Below are 14,486 nucleotides of genomic sequence, written 5' to 3'. Positions count from 1 at the left end.
GGGACTATTGTAATTACAGCAGTATAAAGGACAATCTAATTGGAATCGGAATTGGAATTTGCTTTATTTTCTTCCTTGAATGATTAAGTAACTCATCAAAATTCCTGGGGGGCTGAGCCCCCCTTTTTACTGTTCAGCAGGGGCTGAAGCCCTTGAGCCCCTGCATAGTCAGCACCTACAGTGAGGGAAAAAAGTATTTGAATTGATTTTGTACGTTTGCCCACTGACAAAGAAATGATCAGTCTATAATTTTAATGGTAGGTGTATTTTAACAGTGAGAGACAGAATAACAACAAAAAAATCCAGAAAAACGCATTTCAAAAAAGTTATACATTGATTTGCATGTTAATGAGGGAAATAAGTATTTGACCCCTTCGACTTAGTACTTGGTGGCAATATCCTTGTTGGCAATTACAGAGGTCAGACGTTTCTTGTAGTTGGCCACCAGGTTTGCACACATCTCAGGAGGGATTTTGTCCCACTCCTCTTTGCAGATCCTCTCCAAGTCATTAAGGTTTCGAGGCCGACGTTTGGCAACTCGAACCTTCAGCTCCCTCCACAGATATTCTATGGGATTAAGGTCTGGAGACTGGCTAGGCCACTCCAGGACCTTAATGTGCTTCTTCTTGAGCCACTCCTTTGTTGCCTTGGCTGTGTGTTTTGGGTCATTGTCATGCTGGAATACCCATCCACGACCCATTTTCAATGCCCTGGCTGAGGGAAGGAGGTTCTCACCCAAGATTTGACGGTACATGGCCCCGTCCATCGTCCCTTTGATGCGGTGCAGTTGTCCTGTCCCCTAGCAGAAAAACACCCCCAAAGCATAATGTTTCCACCTCCATGTTTGACGGTGGGGATGGTGTTCTTGGGGTCATTCCTCCTCCTCCAAACACGGCAAGTTGAGTTGATGCCAAAGAGCTTGATTTTGGTCTCATCTGACCACAACAATTTCACCCAGTTCTCCTCTGAATCATTCAGATGTTCATTGGCAAACTTCAGACGGGCCTGTACATGTGCTTTCTTGAGCAGGGGGACCTTGCGGGCGCTGCAGGATTTCAGTCCTTCACGGCGTAGTGTGTTACCAATTGTTTTCTTGGTGACTATGGTCCCAGCTGCCTTGAGATCATTAACAAGATCTTCCCGTGTAGTTCTGGGCTGATTCCTCACCGTTCTCATGATCATTGAAACTCCACGAGGTGAGATCTTGCATGGAGCCCCAGACCGAGGGCGACTGACATTTATTTTGTGTTTCTTCCATTTGCGAATAATCGCACCAACTGTTGTCACCTTCTCACCAAACTGCTTGGCGATGCTCTTGTAGCCCATTCCAGCCTTGTGTAGGTCTACAATCTTGTCCCTGACATCCTTGGACAGCTCTTTGGTCTTGGCCATGGTGGAGAGTTTGGAATCTGATTGATTGATTGCTTCTGTGGACAGGTGTCTTTTATACAGGTAATGAGCTGAGATTAGGAGCACTCCCTTTAAGAGAGTGCTCCTAATCTCTGCTCGTTACCTGTATAAAGGACACCTGGGAGTCAGAAATCTTGCTGATTGATAGGGGATCAAATACTTATTTCACTCATTAACATGCAGATCAATTTATAACTTTTTTGAAATGCGTTTTTCTAGGTTTTTTTTGTTGTTATTCTGTCTCTCACTGTTAAAATACACCTACCATTAAAATTATAGACTGATCATTTATTTGTCAGTGGGCAAACGTACAAAATCAGCAGGGGATCAAATACTTTTTTCCCTCACTGTATGTCCCATGTATTGTAATTGATAAATATAGTTATCTTTCAAAAACAATCCCGTAAAAATATAATTGAAACACCTATATACACTGCTCCAAAAAATTAAGGGAACAAGTAAATCACACATTGGATCTCAATGAACTAAATATATTAAAGATCAAAATCTTTACTGTACATTGTATAATTCATTGAGAGCAAAATTACGTAACAACGGTCAATGGAAACCAAAATCAGCAACCGATTGAGGGCTGGATTCAAACTCACACCGAAAATCAAAGTAAACAATTTAAATCTCAGGCTGTTCCAACTTGTGTGAATTTCATCACGGCAACTCATAATGTGACTCAGTAGTGTGTATGGCCCCCACGTGCCTGTATGCACTCCTGACAACGTCTGGGCATGCTCCTGATGAGACGGCGGATGGTGTCCTGAGGGATCTCCTCCCAGACCTGGATCAGGGCATCAGTGAGCTCCTGGACAGTCTGTGGCGCTACTTGGCAGCGTTGGATGCACCGATACATAACGTCCCAAAGGTTCTCAACTGGATTCAGGTCTGGGGAACATGAGGGCCAGTCAATGGCATCAATGCCTTCGTCATCCAGGAACTGTCTACACACTCTGGCCACATGAGGCCGGGCATTGTCCTGCACCAGGAGGAACCCAGGACCCACTGCACCAGCATAAGGTCTGACGATGGGTCTGAGGATTTCATCCCGGTACCTAACAGCAGTCAGGGTACCGTTGGTTAGCACGTGGAGGTCTGTGCGACCCTCCAAGGATATGTCTCCCCAGACCATCACTGACCCACCGCCAAACCGTTCATGCTGGATGATGTTGCAGGCAGCATAACGTTCACCACGGCGTATCCAGACTCTTTCACGTCTGTCACATATGCTCAGTGTGAACCTGCTCTCGTCTGTGAAGAGAATGGGGCACCAATGGCAGACCTGCCAATTCTGGTGTTCTCTGGCGAATGCCAATCAAGCTGCACGGTGCTGGGTTGTGAGCACAGGTCCCACCAGAGGACGTAGGGCCCTCATGCCACCCTCATGGAGTCTGTTTCTGACAGTTTGGTCAGAAACATGCCCACTGGTAGCCCACTGGAGGTCATTTTGTAGGGCTCTGGCGGTGCTCCTCCTGTTCCTCCTCGCACAAAGGAGCAGATACCGGTCCTGCTGCTGGGTTGATGCCCTTCTACGGCCCTGTCCAGCTCTCCTCATGTAACGGCCCATCTCTTGGTATCTCCTCCATGCTCTTGAGACTGTACTGGGAGACACAGCAAACCTTCTTGCGACGGCACGTATGGTTGTGCCATCCTGGAGGAGCTGGACTACCTGTGCAACCTGAATGGGCTGCAGGTACCGCCTCATGCTACCAGTAGTGACAAGGACACTAGAAAAATGCAAAACTAGAGAAGAATCAGTCAGGAAGGATAAGGAAAGAGCTATTGTCTGTGGCCACCACCTGCAAAACCATTCCCTTTTTGGGGGTTGTCTTGCTGTTGCCTCTCCAGTGCACCTGTTGTCACTTTCATTTGCACCAAAACAGGTGACACTGATTCACAATCGCTTAGGCTTCCTAACTGGACAGATTGATCCCTGAAGTTTAATTGACTTGGTGTTATACTGTGATGATTACGTGTTCCCTCAATTTTTTTGAGCAGTGTATAGATTCTACTGAATATAATATGATTCAATAACCATATTCAAAAGTCAGCTTGGGGAATTCTACAAATGTAATGTCACACGCAACTCTCGCTGGTCTCCTAGATCTTGCATGTTCTCGCAAGACAATTAAATTGTGTGTATGAGATACTAGTTTCCTGAGATGTTTTTTTTTACCTTCATGTGCCTTCCTGGGATCAGTAGATATAAGTGCATGTGTTAGAGAAGACATTATCAAGTTTTACTTTCAAAATGTGATGGGCATCTGGCAAAGTGACACTCAATAGGATGTAGCCCGTGGTAAATGTACTGTGAAATACAAACTAAAAATAAATATATGGGGGGAAAATATGGATCTGACAGTCTTTATCCACCAGTCTTTATATGTACAAATGTCATGACTACTTATTCACATTATATTCATTGTATTAACTTTTTTGTGTGCATTTTGTTCTGCCGTTGTTTCCAAAACCATGTTTCGATAATTGTAATTTAAATATAAAGTAATTACTCTTTAATTCATTTGCTTATATTGCTTTATGATTAAGTTCTTTACTTTTCCATGAAGGAACCCAGCAGAAAAAATAGGATACATATAATACATTTAAACTAAAAATCTATACTATAGGGACTATCTCTATTGAAAGTTTCAAGTTGTAGGTGTTCAAATAAGTGCTTGTATTTGTAATGTTCTTGTTTTTTTAATACAACTAATCTCTTCAATACTACAGTCGTATTGCTTGCAGCAAGACGTCACAATGAGAGCTCCTTAAATCTCTGCTTTATTCGTCAATCGGAAACCTTTATAAAACAGGTTTAAAATACAAATGCATACTTTTATGTTGTTGAAGATATACAACTCCTCTAACCAATTATGAGTTATTTTTTGTAATTCCGTTTCTGCAGTATATTGCAAATGACTGATGTTAAATTGCTTGCAAATTATAAAGAACAACATGCCATCAGATCCCTGTATAGAGCATACCATAATCATTTTATTACAGACAACTGAATTTGGCTTGAAATTGAAAAATAAAAATAATATATTTACTGTGACGGAGAAAACAAATTACATTTTAGACTGACCGCATCCCTCCACATCTCAAACATAACATTAACACTGGAGACACATCAATGGAATTAATAACATGTAAAAAGAACACACAGAAATAGAACACAGGCCTGTAGTTTCAAAAGTGGAGGTCTGTTTATTGACCGTTCATCAAAATAAGTTGATCTAGGAAATCTAGGCTTTTCTAAATTTTCTTAAAAAAAAGTCTTTTCAACGTCAGCAAGAACTAACACCAGATACTCCCCCAGCCCAGCAGATGGGGCTATAATCACAGCAGGACACACAGAAAACGTCCTTCCTCCAACTAGCTACAGTACTTTACTATTTAGAAATCAATATGTCACCGACTTTGGAAGTGGAAATTTGAAGTAGTAAGTGTTTTTGTGTGTGTGTGTTAACATTAAATAATAGAATAAAGAACCCTTATATATAAAGGTTAGTTTTATGTTTTAAATGTATAAATATAACGTTTCCAGATAGTAAATGTGTGTAGGCTACTGTACTATAAGCGATCAACCCGAGGTATGATTTCCATTTTCCCACGAACTTAAGGTTTGTTTTGAAAAGTGTTACAGTTTTACAATGAAACATTCATGCATGCACAGCACTTTCAATAGAGAGTGTTAAATCGATTCTGTTGAGTTATTGAGTATATACTTATATATAAGCTCCACAAAAGATTAAAAACTGAAAAAACACACACACATTACAATTATATCACACGCAAACACTACATAACTTTGATTCTTTTCAAGAAGTAATTTTGATCTTTAAGATATTAAATCTAATTAGAATGCATAATTTCATTTTTTTGTAATTCCCATTTCAGGTCAAAATCGATCTGTATGCATCTCTGCCTCATTCTTTCCCTTTTCTTTGGACAGGCAGCAGAAAAACAACTGAACGATCAACTCCAGTCCTGCTCAGTACTTTGGAGGGAGGAGAGCTTTGCATTGCCCTGGTTGTTCAGTGGATACAAGACCACGGCTCACTTTATTTAAACAACTCAAAATGAACTTCTGAACCCTCTCAGCAGTTACACAAAGTTAAATCTACCGTGGATTTACAGTCATCACATATATCGACAGCAACGGAGAAAGAAAATGCTGGATTATGCAAAAAAGCTGCATTTGAATGCGTAGAGTTTTGCCCTTTGAGTTAAAAAAACAAAACATCAGGCTATTGAGGAGAGAAGCAAAAATATGTATGCAAATAAAAATAATTCAGCAAGCTTGCTTATGTTCTTTGACATCACATTTTCATTGGCTTTTTTTATAATAATTGTATTTTATTCTTGAAACCCCCCAAAATATGTTTTTGACAAAATCATGATGTAAACAAATTTAAGTGTTTATCTTCCTTCTGGTTCCAAGTTTGTACAACTGCAACACATGAAACAAAACTGTCTAAATGACAAGTGATTTGACAATTTTAGTTCAGGTAATGAGCACAAATAAAAATGGGAATCTGGCCCTTTCTTGATTACATTTATCCTAAGAAATACTTTAAATTCCATTTGCAAATGTAATATGTTGAACATGTTAATATGAAATGTAATTCATCCAAATTTTAGTTTACTATAATGCATCTAAAACACAAAAGTACAAGCTATTTCAGTGATCTGATTGTGATATTCAATGTCATGTTGCCCAATGATTATTACAGAACTCCCATTTGATGAGACACTCCTAAAGTTTAACAGACTGTATTGCCATGGCTTCCTTAGGCCAAGAATAGGAGTCAACGGCAAACTGGTCATAGTCATTACTGAACATGTGTGAGCGCACAAGATCTTCTTTATTTTCGGGTTCTGGGTTGACGGTAGCCAGGTTGTTTTTATAAGCATATTCTACTATCTGTGGATAAAAAAATAAAATTGTTGAGAACATTGTTTAAATCCAGGTAACACGATTATTATCCTATTATAATGATTAGATCTTTTATTTGTGCTTTTTTAACAATTGTGAGACTGAGCCTCTTATAAGGGGAACATATCATGGGTATTAGGATCCAGTTATAATTGAGGAAAGCCCTAACTGAGAGGCCTTAAAATGGGTTGCTGCTGTGTTAACAAGACTATAATAATGGTTTTAGGCACTAAAACCACATTTAAAAATGTCAGATTTAAATTCATTACCTTCACTGCCAGCTTGAAAGAAACATCCCTGATGTTGTCCAGCGGAGGAAACAAGCGTCCTTGAGCCAAGTCTTCATCCTTGACTAGTCTAGCTATGGTCTAATTGAAGCAAGAAAACAAAATATACGTTGGCAAAAGTTCTTAGAGAGGGCAACATGTAGTGCACAATGGCAGTGCTTTTCTGAAATGTCTGTAGGTCCATATATTTTTTGTTAAAAGAGTAATTGTGCCATAATCAATGTCTAAGTATGCAATTATTTGGGATCAAATGCAGGTGCATCATATGAGTGATATGTCTTATTTGCATAGAGTTTAGGAATGTCTTATCGATTCATTGTAAATTATAAAAGCCTTGGCTTTCAGGGAAATTTTTGTTCAATTTGTACCCCAGACATGAGAACAGTGAGCATTCAAAGATGCATGGTGAATTAATTTTGACTTCAGTACTGTTTTACAAAGAATGCACAGTAGCTTAATGGTGGTTTTCACATGGTCTTACAAATACATTAGTTTGTGCCCCATAACTACCATCAATCTTTCCGAGAACATCACTGCATTACTGCAATACTGAAGACACCCTTATTTTGTCAAGCTTGTGATAGCATTATATAACTACCTGAAATTCAAGTGCTGAGTTGAAATCAAAAGTGCAGGGATATTTGTTCTGTCACTGTATCCACCATATAAAACAGTGGGAGTTTTTAAATGCTTTTCTGTGGCACATTTTACTGACATTTTACTTTGCATCCATTTGATGATAGGAAGTATGCTAGGCAGGATATATATAATGACCAGTTGTGCAATATAATACATCATAAATAGTAGTAGTAAGTTTTTATTCAATGATATCTTTCATCTGGTCAAAAAAATGATGAGTTAAGCAAGTTCTGTTTCCATTTCTGCGGATATTACAATGTTTTAAATACAGCTGGAAAGATGCATTTCTGGTTTTAATCAACCAAAACATACTAATTACATAAACACAGACAAACAGAAAGAATTATGAAAGATAATCATTGTCTTATGTGTACACACAGTGGGCTATGCATTTTAAACTCTTACATTTAAATTAAGTTTCCATTTATTCTGTTCTCAAGATGACAAGTGAGTCCATTAGTTCTACCTGTTCAGTTCAAGGATAATTGGAATGGTCACGTGGAAAATTACATTCTTCAGACGTACAATAACAATTCTGTCTTTAATAACACGTTGTAAATCTCTCCAGTGTAATTGCATGTTTGATTTACAACATCTTGGAACTTTTTATGCATCAGTTCCAAGAAAATCCATAGCACAAAAATCTATATGTTGTTTTTTAATTTATAATCTGTATTGGAACCAAAGGAGCATCAAAGGAATATTAAAGTTACGAGAACAATTTGTACTTGCACTTTGTATTGCGCTTATATTTTGTAAGTTGCCCAGGATAAGGGTGTCTGTCAAGAAATAAAAATAATAATAATAATTTAGAAAATGTATATGAACAGCAGTTAATTAGAGCTTTATTCATGTAGATTTGAAGCATTGTGCCGAGAAACAGGTCATTACCTCAGCAGTGGTGAGGAAGAGCTCATCGGTTATATGTCGGACTCCACATGCAATCACACCGAGGGCAACTCCAGGGAAGACATAGGCATTGTTTCCTTGGCCTGGATACAACCGACGGCCATCTGACAGAGTAACAGGGTCAAAAGGACTTCCACTGGCAAATATCCCCTGACCCTGCAGAATGATATACAATAGAAGATTTATACATGTCAAAAACCACTTGATGAAACAAAGCAGATTATATACATTCAGATTTTCAACAATGCAGCCATCAGCAAATATTTTGCAGGATTTTACTTTGTGAATTCGCTTTATTGGTAACCTTTTAACACAGCTTAATATGCTTGGTTTCTTGTGAATGTTTTATATTATCTTTAGGTTTTGATTCAAACCTATGGATTGACTTCAACTGATTTTTAACTGGTATGTGGTTTACAGAACAAATAGATTCCCATGAAAAGGTACAGGAGACATTTAGTGATGTTAACTCTGCCAGCAAAGATGTAAAAAGCCTTTCTCTGTGCACAGACAGAGAGAGAGATGTGTCCTCTGAGTCGGGGGCACGGTGAGCAGTAGGCACATCTGTTCACTAGCAGTTGCAGAGGGTATGTTAGTGAGCAATACATTTATAAAACACACACCAAATAGCCAATGCCAGTAAAGACCTATATATTTAAAATATATATTCTTATTATTTATACATATACATTTCCAATGAAAGTATGGTGTACCATACCATAAACAGACATAACATGCATAAATGTACACATTTATGCATGTTGTATGTATGTTTATGGTAATGCTTTATTCTGATCCATCTCTGTGTGTTGCATTACTAATGCACATATGACTATAATATATGTGTGTGTATATATACAGTGGGGGAAAAAAGTATTTGATCCCCTGCTGATTTTATACGTTTGCCCACTGACAAAGAAATGATCAGTCTATAATTTTAATGGTAGGTGTATTTTAACAGTGAGAGACAGAATAACAACAAAAAAATAAAAAATAAAAGCATTTCAAAAAAGTTATAAATTCATTTGCATGTTAATGAGGGAAATAAGTATTTGACCCCTTCGAGTACTTGGTGGCAAAACCCTTGCTGGCAATCAAAGAGATCAGACGTTTCTTGTAGTTGGCCACCAGGTTTGCACACATCTCAGGAGGGATTTTGTCCCACTCCTCTTTGCAGATCCTCTCCAAGTCATTAAGGTTTCGAGGCTGACGTTTGGCAACTCGAACCTTCAGCTCCCTCCACAGATTTTCTATGGGATTAAGGTCTGGAGACTGGCTAGGCCACTCCAGGACCTTAATGTGCTTCTTCTTGAGCCACTCCTTTGTTGCCTTGGCTGTGTGTTTTGGGTCATTGTCATGCTGGAATACCCATCCACGACCCATTTTCAATGCCCTGGCTGAGGGAAGGAGGTTCTCACCCAAGATTTGACGGTACATGGCCTCGTCCATCGTCCCTTTGATGCGGTACAGTTGTCCTGTCCCCTTAGCAGAAAAACACTCCCAAAGCATAATGTTTCCACCTCCATGTTTGACGGTGGGGATGGTGTTCTTGAGGTCATTCCTCCTCCTCCAAACACAGCGAGTTGAGTTGATGCCAAAGAGCTTGATTTTGGTCTCATCTGACCACAACACTTTCACCCAGTTCTCCTCTGAATCATTCAGATGTTGGCAAACTTCAGATGGGCCTGTACATGTGCTTTCTTGAGCAGGGGAACCTTGCGGCCGCTGCAGGATTTCAGTCCTTCACGGCGTAGTGTGTTACCAATTGTTTTCTTGGTGACTATGGTACCAGCTGCCTTGAGATCATTAACAAGGTCCTCCCGTGTAGTTCTGGGCTGATTCCTCACCGTTCTCATGATCATTGAAACTCCACGAGGTGAGATCTTGCATGGAGCCCCAGACCGAGGGAGACTGACAGTTATTTTGTGTTTCTTCCATTTGTGAATAATCGCACCAACTGTTGTCACCTTCTCACCAAGCTGCTTGGTGATGGTCTTGTAGCCCATTCCAGCCTTGTGTAGGTCTACAATCTTGTCCCTGACATCCTTGGACAGCTCTTTGGTCTTGGCCATGGTGGAGAGTTTGGAATCGGATTGATTGATTGCTTCTGTGGACAGGTGTCTTTTATACATGTAACGAGCTGAGATTAGGAGCACTCCCTTTAAGAGAGTGCTCCTAATCTCAGCTCGTTATCTGTATAAAAGACACCTGGGAGCCAGAAATATTGCTGATTGATAGGGGATCAAATACTTATTTCCCTCATTAACATGCAAATCAATTTATAACTTTTTTGAAATGTGTTTTTCTGGATTTTGTTGTTGTTATTCTGTCTCTCACTGTTAAAATACACCTACCATTAAAATTATAGACTGATCATTTCTTTGTCAGTGGGCAAACGTACAAAATCAGGAGGGGATCAAATACTTTTTCCCCTCACTATATATATATATATATATATATATATATATATATATATATATATATATATATATAATTCATGGTTGTCTCATCAGTACACACATCTTTTAGGATAAAATGTACAAGATCTATGAGATTCCGAACAGAGCCTTATCTTAAAGCACGTAAACTTAATTATATATTCAGGGAAATGTCACTTTGAATTGATCAAATTATACAGATTTTCTCTCATCACTAACTGATTCTGAAAAGATAGCACTTGATTTATCAGAAAATGTACAAAATGAAATATACATTATATATAACTGTGAAGAACACTGCATTTTTAATCCCATTTGTTGTAATTCAGAGTTTGTCTAAATCATATTTATTTGTAGCAGAAACTATATTATAAAAACATTTTTTTGAGCCTCCTAAATGATTCAGCTTCTCTGTTCAGTCACAACTTAAATTCTCAACTGCACTGCATTTAGGTGGGTTATGCCCAAGAGTGTCACATCAGTAGACTCGGTACCTCAGTCAGGCGATAACATTGCTCAGCCGTGCACTCAGCCTTGCTGGTTGGATTACTCAGAGCAAAAATGATGGGACGCTCATTGAATGATGCCATGTCTTTTATAATTCTCTCTGTAAAAGCTCCTGGTATTGCAGCAACACCTGAAGGAATGAGCAAACATACAATGAACAACAATAGTACACTGTGTTCTACATTGTTTAACATTTAGACTACAGTTATAAAGGAGTTATAACTTGCTTTAAATATAGAAGTGGATCTGTACAAACTTGATTTGCCCTTTTGAAGGCAAAGCAAAGACAAGCCTGCAATTGAACTTATCCTAAACGGTCACATTATGCTATTATAGACCTAGCAGTATCAACTACAGTTGTTAAATACACAAGTTACATATTTTAAGGCTATAATAAGTAAAACATAAAAAAAATAAACAATGCATTTAAATACTTGTACCTATTATTGCAGTTGGCTTGATTTTTTTGATGATTTGCTCTAGGTTCTTCATTTCAGGGTGATTTTGAGCAAATCTAAGCTTTTCTTCAGTCAAACTGTCTCTTCCCTTCAAAATAAATAAATACAATTTATATTTCATGAACAAACAAACAAAAAAAAAACAATTTCTTTTAGATGAATGTTGAGAATAAATCCCATATTATTGATAATTGAAAAGTGTAGTAAAAGTCAGAATTAGTCAAGGATACTCCCCCAGGGAATATATTTCCTCAACTTTTCAGTTTAGGGTTTCCTGATGCTGATTGGTTGTGCAAGTAAACAATCCCACAACATGCAGTGATCACTCGACTCAAATAAAAACAACAAGAAACTATTAAAAGTGAATGCTTCTGTGAAATGTTTGTACAGCCACCCTTCATATATTTCTGAAACACAACTGAGTATGTCAGCTCTCCCTTGGTTGTTTGTGTATGGAGTAGAATGTTTTCACTTCAGTTTGGACTAAACATGATATGCATTAATATTGACAAGCAATAATTATGATTATAATTTTTTTTTTTAAGAGTGTTTGGACGGTATTTATTTTAAAAGACCCTTGTTATACAGAAGACAAATTACTATTTACCTTGCAAAGTCATTCAGTTCCAAAAATAACACATGGTTACATACATTACTGTGCATTATCCTACAAACCAGGACAAGCAATTGGGATAATTCAAGTGTTGCAAATGTTGGATTGCACTGGAATCAAAGTGATGATGTAGATTGCTGATTTTATCAATTTTCTGAATGACTGATTGCTTGTGCAAGTAAACAATATTCTTTGTCATTGGAAGAGAAAAGGTAACTCCTTCTTCGCCGTTTATTCCCCAGTTATGACAACATTCTGAAATCTTGAAAGACTACAAATACTGGCTTTTGACATTCCCCATTAGTTGTTATGTTTTAGAAACAATCTGGAAGAGGAACTATGATTTTAGGTATCATGTGTGTTATGCTTTAAAGGGGGTCATTTCTAACGTAATGCAATTATTAAATATGTTATTCTTTATTAGATCATCAGAACTGAGTGACTGAACATGGATTATCAATGATAATTTCAGATGTATAGGTAAAATGTTGAAAGTGGGCAGTCCTATCAATAGACCTTGTATTGTACACACTTATGCCTGATTTTGTGGTGAAGGATTACATTTCTCCAGTCCTTTCCACTGTAAACACATTTGTGTTTGAGTGATATTTTTTTTAAGCCTAATCCATAAAGAAAAGTGTAAATGTCACAAAGCACCATCTAACCTTACAGCGTTCTATAAATTACACTAAACAGTATCTTCAGGTGTGTGTTTCAGGGGTATGTCAGCTTTGTGCAGTAATGGAATAACTGTTGTCAGGGAGTATTGATTAAGTTCTTTAGCAGATGTGTTTGGTAAACAGATGAGGAGAAAAGGAGAACGTCTGACACTTGTGTAGACCTGCAATTGATTTATAGTCACAACACAAAGTTCTCAGGGATATCCAGTTATCTAAAATTCTCAATATGAAAGCTAACTGAAATTGAAAACCCGGAGTAGGAACAGATCCTCTGGAAAAATAACAGTCTTTTGTTATTGAAGCATTACAGCTTAGTTTCATGTAAAACATAACTTCTGAGAAGCCAATCACCATCAACTGAGTCTTGCAATTATAATGTGGGAGACAATATATAATTAGACTATAGTATATCGCCACCAGCAGATGGCAATATTGACAAGGTTAATGTTTTTAAAACTTAAAATAAAATCTATATGTATATTACCCAATGTGCAGTACTTACAAATACTCTAACATACATGTATTGATAATATTATTCACCTTTGATTTGTGTAATTCAAGTAAGAGCTACATTTTACACATTAATTATTGAGAAATACATAAACAGAAAACCTTGCTGTAGCAATCCTTTAGACAGGAGGGAAGAGAACGTCAATAGAATTATAGCAGAACATACTCATACATACACCCATCGTCTTTCTTCCTTGGGAAATATATGGCTGCTTAGAAGAAAGAAACACTCGCTTTACTTTCTCTCTAATCTAACCCTGACATCAAGTACTGTGTTTTTAATTTGCAATTGTTGGCTGAATTGAAGTCTTGATTTGGACCAGCAATCAACACCCCGATGCATCAACGTCGAAACATAAATGCATGTAATTTCATTATTGATTGTTGCTACTTCATTAAATAGTGCACGATGAAAAAGATTTTGTTTGCTAAGTCAAAGATTACAAATATTTCACATTGTACCGTTATGCTCAGGTTTTAGGCTGGGAAGTCATGCTTCCCAATCACTCAGTAGAATAGATTTACTCAAAAGCATTGTTTTTATATCAATTCTTAAGGGCCTAAATTCTTAAAATCAAAGAAAAGCAGAAAAACAACAAAAAAGAAGCATAACACATCATGGTAACATGAGCTCAAAAGGCATGCTGACCCAGCCCCTTTCCTGCCCATTCCTGTATCTGTTATTTTCTAATACATCTGAGCGGCCCACGTCAATATTGTTATGGGGCTCTTGAACGAGCAAGAATCAACCATTCATCACTGGCCACCACCAGGCCAGCTAGCTTTATGCTTTAAGCTTGTCTACCAGCTTATTTTGATTTACTCAGTGAGCTTAAAGGCCACAATATTGTTCCATTCTCTACTCATTATTTTGTGTCTGAGTATGAGTAATTGTATACCAAGCACATCATGATAATATTATTCATGAAAATGTGACCTGTTTGGAATATTGAATCTTCATGAACACAGTAGTCAAGTTAAATTAAGCTTTTTTTTCCCTTAACTGTGTAACTTTGATTTTTAAACAATCATTTGATTGAAAGTGGACATTTTCTGGTATGTAGCACATATAAAGAGAATCTGTTCC

At 37.8% G+C, this 14,486-nt stretch overlaps 1 protein-coding gene across 1 annotated transcript in view; it reads right to left on the bottom strand.

Annotated features, from left to right (window-relative positions):
- Positions 1 to 4,393: 4,393 nt before the first annotated feature.
- Positions 4,394 to 14,486, bottom strand: part of me1 (malic enzyme 1, NADP(+)-dependent, cytosolic) — a 115,194-nt gene continuing 105,101 nt past the window's right edge. Inside the window, exons 10-14 of the mRNA XM_066702412.1 lie at positions 11,579 to 11,684; positions 11,126 to 11,268; positions 8,176 to 8,349; positions 6,628 to 6,726; positions 4,394 to 6,346 (exon numbers count right to left, since the gene is read on the bottom strand). Of these exons, the coding sequence (XP_066558509.1) occupies positions 6,179 to 6,346; positions 6,628 to 6,726; positions 8,176 to 8,349; positions 11,126 to 11,268; positions 11,579 to 11,684 (690 nt within the window). The 3' untranslated portion in view covers positions 4,394 to 6,178. The remainder of the gene's footprint in view (positions 6,347 to 6,627; positions 6,727 to 8,175; positions 8,350 to 11,125; positions 11,269 to 11,578; positions 11,685 to 14,486) is intronic.

Source organism: Amia ocellicauda, chromosome 1, assembly GCF_036373705.1.
Source record: "Amia ocellicauda isolate fAmiCal2 chromosome 1, fAmiCal2.hap1, whole genome shotgun sequence".
NCBI lineage: Eukaryota > Metazoa > Chordata > Actinopteri > Amiiformes > Amiidae > Amia > Amia ocellicauda.
This window is presented reverse-complemented; position numbering and strand designations above follow the sequence as displayed.